Source organism: Sceloporus undulatus, chromosome 2 (genome assembly GCF_019175285.1).
Source record: "Sceloporus undulatus isolate JIND9_A2432 ecotype Alabama chromosome 2, SceUnd_v1.1, whole genome shotgun sequence".
NCBI lineage: Eukaryota > Metazoa > Chordata > Lepidosauria > Squamata > Phrynosomatidae > Sceloporus > Sceloporus undulatus.
This window is the reverse complement of record NC_056523.1, coordinates 197,714,988-197,736,820: the sequence shown is the minus strand read 5'-3', so window position 1 is coordinate 197,736,820 and position 21,833 is coordinate 197,714,988. Positions and strand designations below refer to the sequence as shown.

Here is a 21,833-nt window from a genome sequence, read left to right as displayed (position 1 = left end):
ACCCCGCGGCGGCGGGGAGGAGGAGAAAGGGGCCACTTGGCCCCTTTCTCCTTGCTTCGCTGGGCGCAGCCATCTGAAGGCTGTGCCCAGCGATGCAAAGCGGCACCGCAAACCAGGAAGGAGCTCCGAAATGGAGCTCCTTCCTGGTCCGCGCAAAGGGCGCACTAAGCGCCCTGACGCGGACCGACGACGTCATGTCCACGCTGCCCCGTATAGAGGCGGCGCAGTCGTGACGTCGTCATGGCGGCGCCCATGTGGGAGGGGAGCCGCCATTTTGTACGGACTCAGTCTGTACTAGGGTTAGGGGGGTGCAGAAGCACCGCACCTTCCTAACCCTAGTATGGACTGACTCCGTACTTTAATGGCGGTCTGTAACCCGCCAGAAGTTCCTTCCTCTGAAATACAGCCTACATCACCTGGTATTCATTGGCGAGCTCCCTTCCAAGTACTAACCATGGCTGACCCTGCTTAACTTCCAAGACCAGATGGGGTCTGGTGGCTTTACGGTATTTAAATCCTAACACAATATTTCTACTGATACCCAAAATAAAAACCATCTGGTGAAGCCCTTTTTTTGCCTGCAAGAACAAGATTATCGCACCGAGAGATACTCTCAATACAGATGTGGGATTGAAAACTCAAAACTGGGTGTTATCCCACTCACTGGCAGCCAGGCGAGTGCAACCCATAGGCAGCCCAGATCCCAGCTGCGCTTATCCAGAGGCTTTTCAAAAATGGCAAGCTCTGGTTTTTAAAAAGCCACTGGATAAGTGCAGCTGGGATCTAGTCTGTATACGGGTTGTATTTGTCCAGCCACCGCCACGTGCGATAACACCCAGTTTTGAGTTTTCAATCCCACATCTATATTGGGAGTATTTCTTGGTGCGATAACCTCCCAAGACTGATGTATAAAGAGCTAGTACACAGTTACATATGCACATCAGCACATGGCTAAATACATACAACCTAGGATAATACGTAATACACGAAGAGCATCATAAGCAATAGTACTTAGATGCAACTGGCTAGATTGTTTGTATGCAACCTATCCTGTTAAGTGAAAGCACTTAGGAACATGCAACATCTTCCTCTTCCCTCTACTCTCTGGTTGAAGTCCCTTCAGCACTTCTTTCCCACCAGAGATACTGGTACAGGGCTGAAATCCTGCTCTTGCTATTCTTACCTGTGACCTGATCGACAAGGATGCGGGAGGTGATGATGCGCCCATACTGTGAGAACAGCTGTTCCATCTCTTTCTGACTCATGGTCTTGGGCAGGCCACTCACGTAGAGGTTTGCATCACGGATAGAAGCCGAACTAGGCCGTGCGTAGGACACCTAAGTGGAGCAGAGTCTTGGTTAAAAGAGCTCTCTAGAAGGGCAAGGACCAGCGTTATGGATTACTTCCCACATCAGCCCAGGATTCCTCTGCTCTGAAAATCACTTGGTGGCAGAACGGTATTACTTTCTTATCCCTCCCTTACTTACCCACGCATCCATCTGCACTCCCTTCCTCTGTAGCCTTCTATGGTGTCAAAGGTATGGAGCAGGAGCTTTTCTTATTGTAATTATTGTAAACATTGTTATGCATATTAATTGTCCTATTGTAACAACAATAGTAAGAATGTTTCCCAGATTTCCTTCCTAGCATACCTCCACACTTGGTCTCCTTCCATAGTTTGTATTGATCTATCTATGGGTTATTCTATTTTGAAGGCTCAGAGTAGATAAAACATAATGGGGTCGTAAGAAAAGAGACCCCCTGCCCATTCTATTTAAATCACCCTTCCTTTCTTACACACATCTTGTGACCAGCATCTCCCCACAACCTCCTCACCTTGATTGTTTTCGTCTGTAGTTTGAGGCCATTCAATGTGTTGATTGCTTTGTCAGCATCATTGGAGTCAACATAATTGACAAAGCCATAGCCTAAACTCTGCCCTGTTGTGAAAGAAGAAAGAAGTTTCAGTAAAGGAGACATCCACTACAGAGAAAAAAATGAACTGTATAAGAAAATAATTTTATCCCTAAGAAAAATATGTAGAAAATAATTTGAAAGTACAATGGTCCCTCCGCATTCACTGGCATTAGGGGTGAAGGACCCCTGTGAATGTGGAAAAACTGCAAATAAAAAAATACTATTCTTTTTACCTAAATAACATCTCTCTAGGAGTCTCCAGGTCCTACAGTGCAACATCTATATTTTAAAATAATAAGTGACTGTGAGCAAAACCAACATGTAGCCTTCTTTTAAAAAATGATGGAATTCCAAAGTTTGGAAATTTGACTGAAAAATCCAACTTCAAATGCTGAATGCAAAAACTAGCCTCGACACGTGACAATTCCAATATGTGACAAAGAACAAACATTTGTGTGACAAAGGGCCTGAACAGACAGGGCAAAATAAAGCTACTTCGGGTCACTTTGGAGGTATGCTGTTTAAATGACACACGCATCTTAAGGGTCCAGAAGTGCACCAAAGCTATGCTCCAATCCTTAGGACTGGACCGTGGCTTTGATGCGGCTTCTGGACTCTTAGGATGCATGCATCATTTAAACAGCATACCTCCAAAGTGACCCGAAGCAGCTTTATTTTGCCCCATCTGTTTGGGCCCAAAGTTATCAAATATATTCAAATACAGTGGTGCCTCGGGTTATGAAATTAATTCGTAACGCGGCCGCTTTCGTAACCCGAAAAGCCTTCGTAAGCCGAATTGCCATAGGCGCTAATGGGGAAAAGCCGCGATTCCGTGCGAAAAAGCCGAAAAAAGCACCAAAAGTTTTTTCGTAACCCGAAAAAACATTCGTAACCCGGAACAATGTTTTCCTATGGGATTTTTTCGTATCCCGAAAATTTCGTAACCTGGGTATTTCGTATCCCGAGGTACCACTGTATTGAAATATAATTTTAAAAACTATATTTGGTAAGCTCTTTGGTAGGGTTCCTTTCTCCTGAAGCTCCAGAGTAGAGTGAGTAGTAGTGTAGCTGAAGACAACTCAGAAAACTATGAAGAGCACTGGAAACTGTGATGAGAAGAGCATAAGATTTTTTATTTTTTTCCCCAAAATCTTATCATGTAGCATTGCCTATTCAAGAGCACTCCTTTCCCTGACCTTTCAGGGCCAAAATCTGAAGCAGGATGTGGAAGAAACTTGTGATGTCATTGGATAACACCTGGTCAACCAAGTAATGTGACAACCCAGAGACTGGGAAAAATAAAAGTATTTTTCAGCAAAATGCATTGAGTACTTGCTGTCCTTACTGTCGGATTTCACATCCCGTGGAGTCTTATGTATAGCACACATGATATGTGGGAATTTCTCCAGGCCACACACCACTCTATGACATGTGAAAGGTTCACTGCCAACCTGCTGCATCTTTTTTGTCGCAGCCCCTGCATTGTTGCTGCCATAGCTTGTGCAACAGGATGCCTCACAAGTTAAGAAAATATTGCTGCTCTCTATCTTGCTCCAAGCAACACAATAGGCCCAAGTGCATGTATTCATAGCCCCCGACTATCCCAGTTTGGCAGGGACCCCCTCAATCCTAGTGTCCCAACTATTTTCAAGATGTCTCATTTTCTCTCTCCTCCTCCCACTTTCTGCCTTTGTCCCCAACTTACATCAAAACTGAGTTCAAAGTGGAAAAGCAGTCTGCACTCAGTTAATTCACTGGGGGAAGAAAAAAAAGAAAGGGCACAGCGTTGTCCTTTCCAGTAAGCTAAGGCAAAAGCAAACTTACTAGTGGCAGCCTTTCCTTACTAGTGCGTTCTTCCTCATTAATAACTTTTGTCATCTTGTCTACACTCTGAAGTTGCTTGGCATGTGTGTCCCAGATCTCATCCATGAAATGTTGGAGTGTGTGTATATCTATTCTCTCTCTCTCATTCTTTCTCTCATTCCCCCCTCTCTCCCCCCAGTCTCTTCTCTGCCACTTTTGCATTTTGGTGCATCAATGTTGCACAAGGGCAACACACATACAAACAAGGGGACCTTGTTTCCAGCTGTACATGGGTGGAGGCTTTAAGGCATGCAAGAAAATCAACTTTATCCTCCTCCAGCACTGCTCACCATGGAGGAATATAACAAGTCCCTAAAAATTGCAGTTGGGGTCCTGAAATTTATCAGCTCTAATGGGAGCTGTGGAGAGAAGAAAAGAGCAATTGACATAAGTCAGTAGAAAAAGGCTAGATCATTTATGTAGCTGGGGATCTCAAGGTACCTTTAAATTTTACAAATACTAGAAATTAGGGCATTCAGTGGAGGGGCCCTAATCACTCCTGGCTGCTATCTGTCTCTAGCCCAGTGATTCCTAAGCTTTGCTCCTCCAACGTAGGGGTCCCCAAACTGTGCTCTTTAAGGGATTTTTGGACATTAACTCTCAAAATCCCAAACTACTGGCCAACATGAATGAGGCTTCTGGGAGCTGAAGTCCAAAATCTCTGTTTGGGGAGCACTGTTCCAAAGGAAAGTATCTTTTTTATATCTTTTTTAATTTTTTTATTTTTTGCAAATGGATGTTAAATTGCCTAGACTTTAAGAATCTCCCTGTAGCTACATGGCCATAAGGAAGAGGTGCTAGCCTGCAAGAGATACCCCCTTGTACTATCTGAACTGAGAACAAAAACAGCAAAATGCAGGCCTATGACTAACATCTTCCTCCCCCCCCCCCCTCTTTCCTGTATGGTTTTGAAAGCTTGCATGTTGTGCATTTTGGTTGACCAATAAAGGTATCACTATTTGGTGGGTTTTTGATGTTATTGGATTTGCTATATATGGCCAACATAGCTACCCCTGGATGTTTTTTGGCCCTCCAAGCATTTTGGACTAAAATTCTCAGAAGTCCGAGCCAGCTTGGCCAACAGTCATGAATTCCAGGAACTGAGGTCCAAAATATATGGAGGACCAAAGTTTGGGAACCACTGCCTATGTCTAAAGCTTCTGAGGTCTACACTGCAGATTCCAGCTGCTAATGTCACTGTTGAATTTGTTGCCAGAAAGTGCATCTGTGACAAAGCTTTATATTTAAAGTAATTCATTACAGTTCCAGTTCCAAGCATCCCGAACAGCTATTTACCATGGTTCTATTTAAAAAAAAAAAAAAAAAGCATTGCTTTCCCACTTCTCAGAAGTAATGCAATATTTTCTTTTGGTTATTTTAAAAAATACCTTCGATATCTGAATACAACAAGCTCTTGACCTGTTGCACAAAATACATTCATGCTGTGGTCACCTCAACCCACACAACAGAGCACAAGGCACTAGGCAGCCCTTGAATCATGTGATATGCTTTCTTCACCACTTAGCGAGGCTATAGTCCTATCACTATAAAAGCAACTGTTAAGTTACACGCAGTTTTACCTAAGTTATTGGGGAAAAGAACAATGACAAGTAACATTTCTTTGCATCTAGCTGATTTGATACAATAAATTGGAAAATGATGGTGGCTATTTTAACTAGGCCTGGATGGGAGTATAAATGTTACTTTTGTAACAGAATCATCCTGTTAATTTTACTGTATTTTACTTCGCCCTTCTTGGTTCTTAAATTTGCAGTGGGCCCTTGGTATCCACAAGGATTTGGTTCCAGGACCCCCTGTGGATACCAAAATCTGTGGGTGCTCAGGTTCCATTAAACACAATAGTATAGCAAATGGTGGCCCTGATATAAAATGGCAAAATCAAACTTTGCTTTTTGGAACTGATATATTTTAAAAATATTTTCAAGCCTTGGATGCTTGAATCTGGGGATAAAGAATCCATGGATGTGAAGTGTCATCTTTCTTGCACAAGATATCTGTAGAGTTCACAACAGGGAGTGCAGTGTGAATGGGCCCCAAGTATCAAGCAACACCTGATGATATTCCCTCTTCTGCAAACCTGTTCAAGGTCCAGGAGCCCTTCCCAGTTTGTCAACTCTTTCTGGGGGTGAAACAAGGCATGATGTTATGAGAGCTGTGATTGTGTGAAGGACCTCCAGTGGCCCATTCATGGTATATTCTACTTTTAATGCCATGGCAACTTCCTATAAAATACTGGAACCTGTAGCTTGTTGAGGCACTAAAGGAGCTCTCTGGTTGAGAATTCTCAATGTCACTCCTGAAACTGCATATCCTTGGATTCCATGTGATGTTGCCATGGTCGTTAAAGTAGAATACTGTAATAGTGTGACAATTGTGTGCTATGAAAGGACCCCACGTGGTTTAGTTGGTTGCTGTTTACTTGAAATGCAGCTGTGGGGGTTATGAGTGTGACAGGGGCTGAAAGTAGCAAACAAGCATTATTCACTCCTTTCACTTCCTGTAGCAGCTTCTGTGGAAGCTATGGATCAGGAGGCAGTGCCAGATTTACATACCGTACAAGCAAAAGTAAACTACAGCTCAAGGCCTCTGATTTGAGAGGACTCTAAATATTAACCAAGCAAAGCTAAATATAAAGACTTAATGTAATATATGCATTTTTAAGAATACAGCGGACCCCTGTTATCCACTGGGTTTTGCTTCGAGGACACACACACACACACACACACACCGCCATGGATACCAAAATTCATGGATGCTCAAGTCCCGTTAAATACAATGGGTAGCAAAATGGTGTCTCTTATATAAAATGACAAAAATCAAGGTTTGCTTATTTTTTGGGGGAAAAAATACAAATATTTTCAAGCCATGGATGTTTGAATCCATGGATGTAGAATCCATGGATATGGAGGGCTGACTGTAATACACATTTATTTGGTAATGCAATGGGACTTACTATACCTGCCACAGTTTATGCTCTCCAGTCCTGCCTGGACAAACTACACCCTAATTTTGAAACCACTTAGTCTAGTCCTTCTTAACCACCTATTAACCAAACCTGATTCCACAGTCTACCTGCAAGCATTAAACACCATCATATCGCTGACTGTCATAGTGATGCAAAAGACCAAATATTTCCAAATATTCCCACTGTCAGCATGAACAATCATCCTTGCAAAGGAAATGTTCTGAAGCAAATTTATTTCAGCTCCAACCTATGCTAATATAGTAATGCTTCCATCAAACAGGATGACAAACCCGCTAAGACTTCACAGGTGAAACCTGGGACATGTGTGACCAAGCAACATCAGAGTATGGTCAAGGTGGCAAAAGTTATCAATGTGGAAGAACACACAAGCTAAGAGAGGTTGCAGCAGTTTGCTCTTGCCTGAGCCTCCTGGGAAGGGCAAGATTCCATTCTCTCCTCTCCCTTCTACTGAGTTAACTGAATACAAACTAATTTTGCCTTTTGTTTGCAGCTACAGAAGTAAGTTGAAGACAAAGGGGGGAAGTGGGAGGAGAAGGAGAGAGTAAACTAGGACATATTGAAAGTTGCTGAAAAAGTGGGACAACAGAGGATTAATTGGGTCTGTCTTTCTCAAGATCATTGGAGGGTAAAGGATTATCATGACATGGAAACTTGTCCCCTAATCCTAAATTTGGATGAGCAACCTGACAAAAGTGGTATGACAATCAATTGACACTTTAAAAAAAAAAACCCACCCTCACTTACTAAACAGAATCAGTTAAATACTCTGCTATCGGTGAAATGCCAACTTTTATAGTTTAAACCTATGGCATGAAATCAAAATCCCTGTCTTGCAGCTGCCTGCTACCTTCATCTTCTTCCCACAGAAGGCCTCTGGATCTCATGTGAGCTTGTAGGCATAGCTGGCAAATGAAGATGTTCAGCAGCTCCAGGCCAAGAGCTTATCTCTGAGGCACACTGGCTAGGCTACCAAATAAAACTTATTTTCAAAAACAATTCACCCTTTATCTGAGGTCAGGCATATGGGAGAGAAAAAAAAAAACCTCCCCTTTCTTTCTGTCTGGTAAGTTTAAAGGAAGGTTGTGAGATGACCTGGGTGGATTGGGTTTCTGTTGTTGTGTACCTTCATGTCATTTCCGACTTATGGCTAAGGTGAGCCTAACATGGTGCTTTCTTGGCAAGAATTGTTCAGAAGAGGTTTGCCATTGCCTTCTGTGACTTGCCCAAGGTTGAGAGGAGAATCTAACCCTTGTCTCCAGAGTTGTAGTCAATACTCAAACCAATATGCCACAAACCTGGAGTGAGCTGGGTAGGATACATGTTCACTAGAGAAGAAGTAAGTACAGGATGTACAGAGAGCTCATGTGATGGATGAATGGAGTGTATGACTGTAATTGGATGATGTGTGTGTTTAAGACACAATTTAGACATGATCCAGAAAGGAAAATAACACATGGAGGGGGAAGGTATTGGAAAAGAGATAGCATCTTGTTGGCCTACAGTTTGACAAAGGCCCTGTCTGTGTGGGCAAAATAAAACAGCCTCCCTGCTTCCTCTTGGTGGACAGTCTGTATGTTGCAGAGCCCAATCCCTGAGTCTAGCATAAAGAGTCCAGATGATGTCTGGTGCCAAATCTGTGGTATACCCCTCTCACACTGGATTTTAAAACGTGAGTAGCTGCTCCGGAATCGTCCTGGGAGATTCAGAGCCTTCCATAAAATGCATCCCACTATGCCACGTGGCACAGCTGCCACTGTGGCGTCTCACTTGCTCTAAGATCAGAATGAAGTGCTCAGCCATGTGATTGAGGGTGGGTACCTCACTGTGACTTCAGAGCAAGCGACATGTGGCAGAGGCACCTAATGGCATAATGGGATGCATGAGCAAACAGCCACACAGTATCTGTGGCATCAGTAGGGGATGTGGTAGGTGTGGACTGTATCAGCTGACACCCCAGAGGAGTTTGCACACCAGGTAGGGTGGTACATTGAATGGGACTACCATAGCTGCAGCCAGCAGCCACGCCAGACCCAAAATGGCTAGCTGGAGTTGTAGCACTTCCAGCCACAGCAGCAGCAGCTGCTGTGGCAAGCAGTGCCTCACTGGCATCCCCACACCTGGTGTCATCCATTTGGGGGTTGGGGCTTCTGGGGGGAGCTTCCAGAGGCATGGCTTTTGGGGATGGCAAGTGCTCCCTCCCCCTTTGCCATCGAATCCTTTACCTGGGAGATTACAGTACAAGTTGCTAGTGGAATTGAAGTCGAATTATAACCTATGATTCCTTTTCGCACAATGTCATCACTCATCCATAGCTGACCTGTTGTTATACTATTATTATGTGCAATTTTGCATTAATGAGAGATACCTGTCAGTGTGAAATTGTGTGAAAATAACGGTAGAAAATGGATCAGCAACAGATGAGTGACAATGCTGTGCGAAAGGAAAGGAATCATAGGTTGTAATTCCACTTCAATTCCATCAATAGCACCTCAAGCAATAATCTCCTTAATGAGGGAAAGGATGGGATGGTGTGGGGGGGAGCACACAGAGATGGGGAGCGTGCAGGGGAACATGCAGGAATGGTATGTGAGGGGCCGACTGGGTGTCACCCCTATTCTGGGGTGTCACCCAGTACAAGCCACATCACTGCACCCCTCCAGTGATGTCCTCCAGGAGTTGGGATCCAGTGCAACTACTCCCCTGAGCAGCTGCGCCACATCCCAAACGGCCATCAGGAGGTCATGGAACCACCCCCCTCAGCAGCAGCCATTGCTGGGGAGGCAGTTCCTTCCTTCAGAGTCGAGCATGCAGCCATGCTGGGTCCTCTGAAGAGCCTTCTGAGCCCTCAGAACTGCCCCCCTCAGCAGCTGTCTGGAGGGGCGGTGGGTGGCCAGTGAGTGGTTACCACACTGGGTGACACCAAAGGGTGTAACACCACTGGACAGCAGCACAACAAAGGGCCCAGATAACAGGGGGAGGTTGGGCCACCTTCGGGTTCAGAATACTTTGGGCAGATACCACCAAACATTTGGCAGGTGACTGGGAACTGTGGGATGTAAGGAAGTGTTTTGTGTGTCTGGGATCATATTACACCTGTGCCGTGTACTTGGGAACCTGGATAGGTCCCTCAGCGCCTCCAATCTGTCCTTCTGTCAAATGGGCCGAAGATCCTATTTTATAGAAAAATCCATAAAGCCTCGCTACTGCTTGTGGGCCTTGTGAGAAGAACAAAGGGGTTGTGCTGGGCAGAAGGTAAGATGAGTAGTTGAGGGCTCCATCACCTCCTCAGCACTATAGACAACCCTAAGCCTTTTCATGTTTCATGTTCGTTCAAGCAATATGAACAAACTAGGCTTGAATTTTCTTTGTTCCAGGAAAATTTAATAAACGACTGAGCAAAGACATCTCTGCTTAGTGTGTTCCTCATATTCTGATGATTTCAAACTGTGGGCTTTAAGGTCAGTTCCCTACTCCATCTTACTCACCTGGTGGCGCAGTGGTTAAATGTCTGTACTGCAGCCATTCACTCAAAACCACAAGGTTGTGAGTTCAAGACCAGCAAAAGGGCCCAAACTCGACTCAGGCTTGCATCCTTCCGAGGTTGCTAAAATGAGTACCAAGACTGTTGGGGGCAAATTAGCTTACTTGCTAATTAGCTTACTTGCTGTTCACCGCTATGATCTTTGGAATAGCGGTATATAAATAAAACAAATGATTATTATTATTATTATCCTGTGGCCAGTGGAGGCTACTGAGCAGGGTATGGTCCTTGACACAGTGTATGGAAATAAGGACTGCAAGACAGAAAATGGGAAGGGACTTCTATATTTTCAATGGTTGTGCAGAAAAGCATATTTCAGCAAGTGATGTTTGTTACCTCGCTATATGACAAGTAACACCTGCTGAAATTCCTCTTCTACACAACCATGGAAGGACCCCTTTCCAAATTTTCAGTCTAGTAATCCTAGTTGGAGATTTGTTTTATTTTTTTACAAACTTGATGCTTTCTGCATATAGTGTATTGGGAGTTTGCTAAGGAAGTATGGTGGGCACTTGGTATCCACTTGGCTTCGGTGCCAGACCCCCTGTGGATACAAAAATCTATAAATGTTCAAGTCCCATTAAATATAATAGCATAGTAAAATGGTTTCCCTTATGTAAAATAGCAAAATCAAGGTTTGCTTTTGGGATTTCTTTAAAAAAATATATTTTAAAATCAAGCTATTGATGGTTGAATCCATGGCTAAAGAAATAGTGGATAAAGAGGGTCAACTGTATACAGAAATTACTTTGTCTGTCATACCAGTTTCAAAATGGAGTTGAAGACTATATTATTCAGGGAAGCGTTCCCAAGCATTATTATGGGACTGTTATTTGATATTAGCTTTGATATGTGATATTTGATGTTTTTAATTTGTTGCTTGCTTATTTTATCTAATGCTATCTTGCATTATTAACTATTGTTTTATATGTATTTCGTTATTATCCTGTAGAATGTACGCCATTGGCAGGTTTCATTTTTATTGATTTTTTTAATTGTATGTACAGCCCTGTGTAAATCTACAGCACAATATAAATAATGTTTAATAATAATAATAATAATAATAATAATAATACAACCTAGTTCAGTACAAGATTATGGCGATGGAAATCTGTTTGCTGAAGGGCAAAATGGCAGGGGATATATGCTTCAAATAAATAAATAAATTATAAGGTAACCCACTTCTCAGCTTAAATGTTTTCAACTGAAAAGTTGAAAAGAAATGTAGCTTGCCAATTAATTGCAGCAAGCAGTTGTAGTAAAACCTTCAAAACAACTCTAGGCTATTTAAGGCCCAGGGTGCTTTTCCCCCCTTTCAAAATCAGACGTGACTTCTGAATTACTTCCTTCTTTGAAAGAGGCCTTTCCTGAGCTTAAAACAGCGGAGAGTAGTGAAAAACATGACAAAATTGCCTTACACACCCCCTAGAAGAGAGATGGGAATACTGTGCCCTTCAGCTGTTGTTGAACTGCAGCACCCATCATTCTTCACAACAGGCAATACAAGCTAGAGCTGCTGAGAGCTGCCATTCAACAGTACCTAGAGGTAGGGTTGCCATAAGTCTGGAGCTCCAAACCGGGACAAATGTAGGACAAAATTCTCAAATGTAGGGCACGTTTTTTAAAAATGGAGGACATGCGAAAAAACATTTTTTTAAAAATGTTACTATAAATGCATGTTTCTTAGGCATGATCAAAATGGAGGACATTTGGGCATTATACCTAGACAGATGGCAGAAATGTACTTTCCCTTTCTGGCCACCCCCCCTCCCCCCATTCCAAACAGCACATTTGGGCATTAAGCATGGCTTTGCTTAACATGGCAATCTCTTGCATATTTCAGAGGCTTATTCCATAACCAAACTCTTTGGGTTTCACACTGAACATGCTATGCATACTGAATATGTCAAGGTGGTTTAAGAAGAAGTGGGTTTGCCCTCGGATTCAACTGTACTTCTCAGAAGTGTGTACTTGGTCAAGGGACTTTGATTTTTTTTCCACTGCGCATGAGTTTGTAAAAATCAGAGCAACTTACATTGGTCGTGCCTCAGAAGCTGACTCATATCATCATCATCATCATCATCATCATCATCATCATCCATAATCATCGATCATCACTATCCTCTTCCTGCCTGCCTCCGCTTCTTAGTCCTCATCTTGGTCCTTCCTGCCACTTCACTTCCCTTCCTCCCTACTTCCTCCTCCTTCCTCTCCTTCCTCCCTCCTTCGCTCCGTCCTTCTTCCTCCCCTTACCTTCGCCTTCCACTTCCTATCCTTTCCTTCCTTCCTCCCTCCTCCTCCTCTGCCTCCCGGGCCCAAGTTGGGATGCGAGGAGGTGGGTGGACTGGCCTTGGTGCACTCCACCCCCGCCCGATTTGCCAAGGCAGTAGGCAGGCAGCCAACTCACCGCCTCTCCACCCTCGCGCACGCCTCCACGCGGAACCAGCGCTAGGTGCGATTGGGCTTGGGCCAATGGCCAGGTCGGAGGCGGAGGCCGAAGGAGGAGGCAGAGGGATATTGCCTGCCTGCTTGGCGGGCGCTCCCCCGGTCCGCCCATGCGCTCAAGGGCAGCATGGCAGTGGCAGTCCACCACACTCGTCCTCACGCAGCTCCTCCTCTGCCTCCGCCTACCCTGGGCCCAAGGAAGGTGCCATTCAGCGCGGTCGCGCAGAATCGCACGAGGCAGAGGAGGAGGCGCGAGGTGCCTGCCTGGCGTTGGCCTTGTGCTACCCCCCCCGCCTGCACGGCAAGGCCAGCCGAGGCCAGGCAGCAACCAACCCAACCGCCTTCACGTCCGCCTCGTGCGCCTCCACGCAGACCGCACTAGTCACTTCCTTGGTGCCTCCCGGGATGGTGGAGGCGGAAGCCAAGCAGGAGGAGGAGGCAGTGTGGCAAAACGGACCGGGACCTAGGGACCGCAGGAGCACCAAAAGCAGGTTTGTGCCCCGCCTAGCTGCGCGGACATGGCATCCCTACCTAGAGTGGCTCATGGAGTTCAAACTCCTCCTGCCTAAGATAAATGGGAGCCAATTTGGACATAAAATAAATATAATCTCCCAACCCTAAATACTGGGAGGCACATTGTGGGTGTGCCAGCCCTCACCAAAATCCAATGGAAAGGGAATGTGCCAGTACATGTCAAAACTTGCAGTATGTTACTCACGCCCCTGCTGCTACAGGTTTTGCTAACCAAGCATGGATTTTGAACTTGGGGCTCCTTGTTTCCAGTTTAAACAAGTCTAGCTTATTGCAGCATTGCACCTTAATGCCCATCTTTGATCAAGGCTTCCACCGCATAAATGTTGTAAAGGATACAAAAGAATGCAAGACCGTAATGTTGTCTTATATTTGCACACTATGGGAAATCTGCACAAATGTAACTTACATTTGACATGTTATACAAATTTTTCATAATAATGCAAATCATGGTACCTAAATTTGCAGGGAAACCAGAATACCATGAACCCTCAGCTTTCTGGCATGTTGTTTTGCCACAATCTGTATTCCATATGCATTCAGGATGGCCTTTCTATAGGATGACCAAAAATGCAAAATGTAAAGACATGCTTCCAGGGAAGGGGGACATTCCAAAAAGAAGAAGACATCATCTCTAGATGCCTAAAAAAGATGGGTCTTTATTTGCTAAAAGCTTATACTGGGCTTAAAGCCTGTACGGATGCTGTCTCTCTATTTGTTTCTTCATGTCTATTTTGTTGATGGTGCTGTGCTGCCTTCAAGTTAGTTCCGACTATATGGTCAACCCTTAAGGCAAAACGTTATCATAGGGGATTTTCTTGGCAGTATTGTGGTTTCAGGAAGGAGGAAAAAAGCGTTTGCCACTGCCATCCCGCAAAGCTGTCTATTGTTAGAAAAATATTTTTAAAAGCTTCAGCCTTTATGTACATATGACTTCCATTCTGTCAGTAAATAATTTGTGGGATTCCTCGAGCTCATAAATTTGTTGCAGACTTCGCGTTAATAAAGGGGTGGTTGTATCTATTTAGGCTTATAAAGCAATGTACAAATCATACTGATGGGTGTTATGCAAATGGATGCCATGTACAATTATTAATGTAAAAAAATTGTACCTGTTTGTGCAATTTTTTTTAAAATATTCGCAACCCCTAACGAGCATTTATAGGTTGCACATGCATTGCTGAGTCTTTTCTAGCAAATATAGGCCCATCTTGTTACAATCAACCAGCCCACATCCATGGACCAACATAGAAAAAGAGTTGAAGCTTTCAAGCTCTTCAACATGTGAATCCCTTCTACAATGATGGCTTATGAGATACTGTACGTAGGAAAACATAGTCAGTTGAGACTGCAAATCCAATATAATGGCCCTGAACAGTACAGAGCCACGAAATACTTGCTGCTTTGGGTCACTTTGGAGGTCATGCTGTTTAAATGAACACCACATGATTAAGAGGCCAGAAGCTGCCCACCAAAGTTGGTGCTTCCAGTCCTTAGGACTGGAGTGGAGGCTTTGGCAACAATTTCCAGCCTCTTAGAAGGGCATGCATCATTTAAAGAAACCACATGTCCAACGATGACCCGAAGCAGCTTGTTATTTGTGCGGCCTGTTGCGTCAGGCCCAATATAATATGCACATTTATAACATACTCTTGAATAAATAATGCCCACCTGTGACTGCTGGCCAAATAGAGGGACAAACCAAAACAGAGTACTATATGACTGCCAGAGCTACAAGGCACATGGCTGCCTCACAGCCTACATTTTCACCTCTATCCAGGACACCCAGTCCAATTTTACACTATCTTTACACTTGCCGTGTAGGGTCTGGTAGTCGAGAAGCGGGGTAGCGCCAAACCCCTGATGATTATAAACATATAATGTTGCCAGATTTTGTGCAGCTGCGGTTTTTTTAAAAAAATCTGGTCAGCCCAATGGAACCTTTGCGTAGAATGCTGAGTAGCTGAAACCTGCCACTTTCGCACAACGGATTTATAAAGGATATTTCTAAATATTTCTTGTTTAACCTGTTTTTACCTTATACCGTATTTTTGCCTTGTTTTTACACTTGTGTTGTTTATCTGTGCTTTGTGACACTTCTGTTATATTCTGTAGGATCCCTTTTGTTCCTTGTGCTGGTCCTATTGGAACTTAATGACCAGAAGAACTGAACTTGATTCATATGTATATGATTCAGTTTTCTGGCCCAGTATAGGTTTGTTATCATGTTCCATGCATTCTCATGCCAGCTATAGCATGGTTTCAAACAACACAAACGAAATCGATGTGTACAAGCCACCACAAAGTTTTATATCGATCGACATGGGACGACCGGCGCACCGAGGTTACAGATGTTCGATACTTATTTTTTTTTAACATGCTTTATGAAACTAATAAAAATTTCCACATAATATTGAGGGGAACATAATTGTAAGCGAAGAAGTCTGGAATGGGAAACAAATTAATAGAAACACATCGTTTATCAGTTTTCATATTAATGGCTATTTAGAGGTGGCCCAGTTTCCTGTCACGACTGAAGAAATGCTACATGGATAATTATACATGAAATACAGAATTACATTGTGTCCTAGTTGGTTACAGGGCTAAAATTAAATGCCAACTTCGAAAATGTCCATAACATGCAAAAAATTTTTCTAATGGCTGGAGTGCATTGATAAGGCTCAAGATAACTACTGCTGGGAAGACACAAACTGTGTGGCGTGATGCGGGTGAATTGTCCTAGCTTTTCCAAATTGGTATTTATGTTACACACAAGCACCCACACACCACATTCCTGGAAGCTGCTCATGAGCTGCCGAGTGGCAGGGGGATCCATAACAGAAAGAGCTGTGTTGTATAAGACAGCAGCTCAAATGGATGAGAAACCAATTTTTACCGTAAGAAATTGTGGCTCGTATATAAGGGGGAAAGCTGTAGATTGTACACTCCTGCTTGACTGTGACCGGTCACTGGGCCAAAGCGTTTGATAAACTCCTGTCAGCACAGGCATAAATCCCTGTCAAAAAGTAATGATGTTTTGCTGTGAAAATGAGGACCACTCGAATGGTGAGTGGGGAATGATAAACACCCTCCTTTAATTTAATTTGTTCTTGAGAGAATCCGACTCATGCAAGCAGAAAATCCGCTCCCTTGACTCTATAATAAACACTCTATGAAGTGCAGTATATCAGGGTTAGTTATACATAATAAACATTTTTGTGGGTTTTTCGGTCTCTGGGCCATGTTTAGAGAATTTTATTCCTGACCTTTCGCCAGCATCTGTGGCGCCATCATCAGCGAATGTGACGTCAGGACTAAACTCTTCTAGAAACATGGCCACAGAGCCGAAAAAACCCACAAATACTAGGATGCCGGCCATATAAGGCGTTGGTTGCTTCCCTATAAAGCCCTAATGGCTTGGGTCCAGGGATACCTGACGGACCGCCTCTCCCCGTCATATTCCGCTCCCGCACCCTCATAACATCCGGGCAGCTATTACTGAAGGTGCTGGGGCTAGGCTTACTTCCGTCACATGCGGACATTTTTCCATCGCCGCCCCGGCCCTTTGGAACACGCTGCCCGCGAGCTTCCGCTCGACTACCTCCTGGCCCAATTTACCCGGGAGTTGAAACCTTTTGTTATTCCAGCTAGATCGTTCCCCGCATAAAACACATCCTGTGGGCCTGCCATCATTCAGAGAATGCCTCGATTCCGTGGCCCTGAGGATGGGCTACCTGGGGTTTTGCTGGTTTTATTTTATTCTTTGCTTCTATTGTATGGTGTTGTTTTATTCATTTCCGTGCACTGCTACTTTATGTAACCTCCTATCTATGGAAGGTGCGGTATCCATCAAGATAAAACCTTTCTTATTATTTGGTGCCGGCTTTCATGAAAGCCTTTGACTTCAGCAATAACTGTTTATAATAAATAAACTAGACCTGACAGGGTCTTAAACCATGCAATATTGCTATTTATTCCAAAGTGCCTGATTAATAGGTCAAGGCTCTGTGCAAAAATACTTTCCAAAATGTATTGTAAATGCATAGATTGTCATTTGTCAAGCACCCAAATAAGATGGAAGAACAATGTTTTCAAATTCAACAAAAAGGGGTTGGTTCGTCAAATTTATAGTTGCTGGCCATGAGCATTGCTGAGAATGTTAGATTGTACTTGTAGAATACTAGTTGGCCGACCAAACTTTTAATGGTTGGTCTTTACATTCAGACAGTAGTAATTGTAAGATAAAATGTAATCTAAACTGGGTAGGCAATGTACCTTGATAGCCTAAGTTAACATGGATCAACGCCGACATAGTATATTGTAGTTGCCAACGCAGATTCCTTACCAGTGAATGAAACGGGTGGGCTCACAGCATAATAAATGGGATTAAATTAATATGATGCTCGAAGCATATCAAATCCAATCCTGAAATGAAATCTTTTGTCTCCCAAATGGCACTTGTCAGATCAGAGTATTCCACAGCACATTATTACAGTGTTGCCACTCACATCTATCAAAGACTCACTTAATGTCCCTAATTCATACCAAGTACTCAATACACATATGTCAACAAACTGACAAATCTACTTACCTTCATCAGAAACCTACAGCTATAAAATAAACTTAAACTGCCCTTCTAGATTCTGCTTTCCCACAGTGGTCAATAAGTGACCCACAAACAAGGTTTTGAACATCAAAGCCCTTTGGTTGTTGCTCCAGCACACACAGCTAGTATCCTTGGGGACTCCGTATAAGTCCATCACTTCTAAGGGCCCCATTGATTAAATCATCCTGAATTGTCTCTTAGTCTGTTATTAAAAGTTATTTACTACGTTGTTAATTCCGTCTTTTTCAGCATGGCATGGCCATGGCATAACGGCAGCATAGTTTTCCTAATTCGGCTGGGAGCATCACAGTGTTCCTATAATGGGCACTAACAATATAGGAATTCGTGTTTGCCATTTTTATTGCCCTTTCTTCCTTAAAAATACTAGCATGGAAATGCTCTGCTCCTTCAGCACTGGCCCTACCAGGGGTGTTGAAGCTTTGTGGTCATTGTTGTCAATTACCCCTTATTTGAACTTATATGGGTAGATTGAATGCTGCATTTTTGCCGGTTTTGTTGCTGAAATAACACAATTGCCAAAGTGACCAATTTGAAGCTGCTTCTCAAAGTATGCAGGAGACTTCGTACCACGGGGGGGTTGGTTCTGTGGGGGTCCATATACCCCCCCCCCCCCCCCCCCCCCTTTCCGTTAGATAAAATGCAATGGTGTGTGTGCTGCCGCTGCCACCAACCAGAAAACCCAAGCCCATTATAATGGTTGGGCACTTAGTCTGGGAGCCCGCCACCCTTCCCACAAATCTGCTGGCCGTTCCCTGAAGTAAGTAGCTTATAATGATTCGATATCCCAATTGTGTGTTGTTATGATAAGAAATGACAACACCAGACACGCTCTCGTCTCCTTAACAACACACCTCCCGCTGCACCACAGTCTTACCTGTGATTGTTGTCTCGGACCATTTAGTGCAGGATGTCAATTTCTCTTCATTTCTTTCTCCAATGCTTCCACAACAGGCTACTTGAACTCCTCCTGTTCCATGGTTTCTGGGGCAGGTGGTAGTTGACTATGAGGGATGTGAGTTGTGTGGAGTCATCAGTTGCGCTCCCGTTGGCAATCTGATGCAGTGGCCCATTTGGGGAGAGAACTGTGGTGGCTGTGTGGGCGCCATTGGACATCTTGGTCAATCCCTTAGGTGACTGATGTAATCTGCTGAAACAAGCAAGGGAGGTGGAGGAGGGAGTTACTATGTTTGAAACTTATATGCGAGAAGCTGAAGCCCAGCAGTTCGTCGTTTAGTTGTCAACCATTTATGTTGCAAAATGAGATAACTTCATCAAGGATTGGTTCATTCGATGCTATCATAACAATTAGGATTCACTGAAATTGGTGGACTTGATCTCATGAAGTATTGTTTAACCTCTGTTACTGCTTATCTTGCTTGGTAACCTTTCCTTGCACCCCTAACCTTGGAGATTGGGCAAGGCACTTGCGCTGACTGCATCAGGCAGACATTCCATTGGCAGGTAATATTGGGTAAACATACCAAGGCCTGGGTCCCCCATATTGGTGTCAACTAGACTTCCAGATCCAAGCCATGTTTGGTGGTCAACAAAGGTTTGGAAAAGATAGCAACCAACGAAGGTGAGTGGACATGGGAGAAGTGATTTCCGTGCAGCTAAAGGAACCCAATGCAAACTGGACTGTAGGGTGGATGTGATTGCCAAGATCAACCAAGCACAGTGGAAGGTGCTCATCAGTGTGTCTTGGAGGACAAAAGGAGATGAGGTTTCATTTGCCATTCATGAATTTGTACGGTCCACTGGTAAGGGTGGGGCACACATAGCCAGCCTGTGGGCTTACATGCAGCTGCATTGCAGATCCTGTGGACTACCCCCTCTGAAACTCCTAGGAAAATGGTTCATTTGCTGATGATTCTAGTTGCCTAAAACATCACTCAAACAAAGGGGCCAAAACTGACCTGAAATATGAGCGGGGTGTTGGCCTGGTAATCCCTTGGCAAAACTTCCACACAGATGCCCCTTCCCCAATTGGATGAAACATCATGTCCAAATAGAAGACTAGAAGTGAAGTTGATACGTCATCACTTTGGGCATTCTGAAAAATATTAGATGCAGCCCACCAGATTGAGGGGAAAATGCCCCCACCATACAGGTCTGCCCCATATGAGTTGACTGTACTCATAGCACCAATCAGTCGCCACAAGCGTGACTTCATTCTGGGGCCCCCCAAGCACGCAGTCCTGATCTATCGCAATGCGTTGCCAGGAGGAATAACCATGATAAAAACTGATCTGCCACTATCTCTGATCTATTCTGTACTTCGCAGATACCAAGGTACATTTGCTGTCAGTTGGTTATTGTTGCAAAGGATTATCTGTCCATCCATGGCACACAAAAAAATCCTATGTCATCCAAAGCAACAAACGGAGCTGAGTCAATACCTGTTTCTGCAACAAAGATCATATCGCAGACCTATTTTTTAGATTTTGGCTCATGCGACCCAACAGCTCTTAACGATCTTTTCTGTTTTTGATCTGATGGGGAAAAGTGACACCGCACACAGAGCTACATACAGTGACACGATAGTACACATCCCAGAGTGCATTGCTGGGGCATCAGGGACACTCACCACTAGTAGTTGTACTCTGGCCCACAGGGCTGGTCATCTGTGGGCACTGCCTTCTTCGATGCTGAGGGACTGCCAACTCCTAACACAGAGCTCGTCATGCCGGTGACATAGAGCGCTGAGTGAAAGAGCATGTGAATTTCAGCCCCCAAAGTAACGGCATAGCTGGCAGCCACAAACAATTCTCACTCCTGTTCTGCAAACCTGCATCCTAAAGTGTCATGAAGCAGAAAACCATTCTTGTTAATCACAAAAACCAAAAACCGAAAACCGAATCACACACACGAATAATCAAAACACACTGCTAAACACATCAAAAAACCAGTTTTTAAACCAACAACCAGAATATGTGTTAGAAGGATCTGGGCCTTGGTGACTCGTTGCACGCCACAGGGATTGTGTAGAACTGGAGGAGAGCATGGACATGTAGAATTTTTCTGCCCTGTATCTACAAACACGTCTTCTCTCTCATGGTAGGCCCAACTCTAGGTTTGTTTTCTTTCACACACACACTGGGTCTATCAATGTCTCCTTTCATATCTTACAGGATTTGAGGGCACTAGTGCTCGATTCTGGCAAGCCCCCATATTCAGTTACTACGTGTGTTGAAGCCTGATATATGCAGTGATGAAGAACCAAAAGGGAGGCCTTTCATCGGCACATGCAGGATTCCCACAGGCTTATTAACATTAGGAAAAGGGTCTTCTCTACAAATGAAACATATTTGGGCTCAGCCTGCATTATAATCAAACAGAGGAGGAAACAAAAACTTCCCATGATTTTCATGTATTGTGTGATGTAATCTATGTATTATGAGTATAATACGTACTGTTACTTGTGAGTGTACGGCCCATGAGGCAGGTTTACTCGTCATCTACTATTTTATTGTGTTTCGTATGGGTACACAGGCACTGTGGCAACAATCACAGTGCTATATAAGGTAAAGCATGAAGATAGAATAATTAGAATACATAATCATATATAATAATAATGAATAATAATGTCACATATAAATGATTAAATTCACTATACTGTAATGAGCACTACAAAATTTGCATAATATAACTTGTTAATTTCAGCTCGCAGGATAGAGGGAAAAATGGTTACTTCAGTGGGGCCTATCCTTCTAGCGGGGGGCATCCATTTCAGGACGCCCCTCCCCAGCGTGATGGCAAAAAAACGTGTAAGCTCGCGACCCCGTTGACAAACAATGAGCACATGTGGCATGTGTGTGCATTGATGGCGCACCGCGCCATTCTTTTTTCCCCACACACCAGTTGGCTTGCAGCATAGACTGAAAGCCACGTATGGTGTGCCC

General features: G+C 43.9%; 1 protein-coding gene across 6 annotated transcripts in view; it reads right to left on the bottom strand.

The window, feature by feature from the left end:
* ELAVL3 (ELAV like RNA binding protein 3) overlaps positions 1 to 21,833 on the bottom strand; it is a 120,740-nt gene that overhangs the window by 12,804 nt on the left and 86,103 nt on the right. For all 6 annotated transcript variants that reach the window (XM_042453599.1, XM_042453593.1, XM_042453596.1 and 3 more), the window contains exons 3-4: positions 1,837 to 1,940; positions 1,184 to 1,337 (exon numbers count right to left, since the gene is read on the bottom strand). In XM_042453599.1, coding sequence (XP_042309533.1) covers positions 1,184 to 1,337; positions 1,837 to 1,940 — 258 coding nt within the window. The remainder of the gene's footprint in view (positions 1 to 1,183; positions 1,338 to 1,836; positions 1,941 to 21,833) is intronic.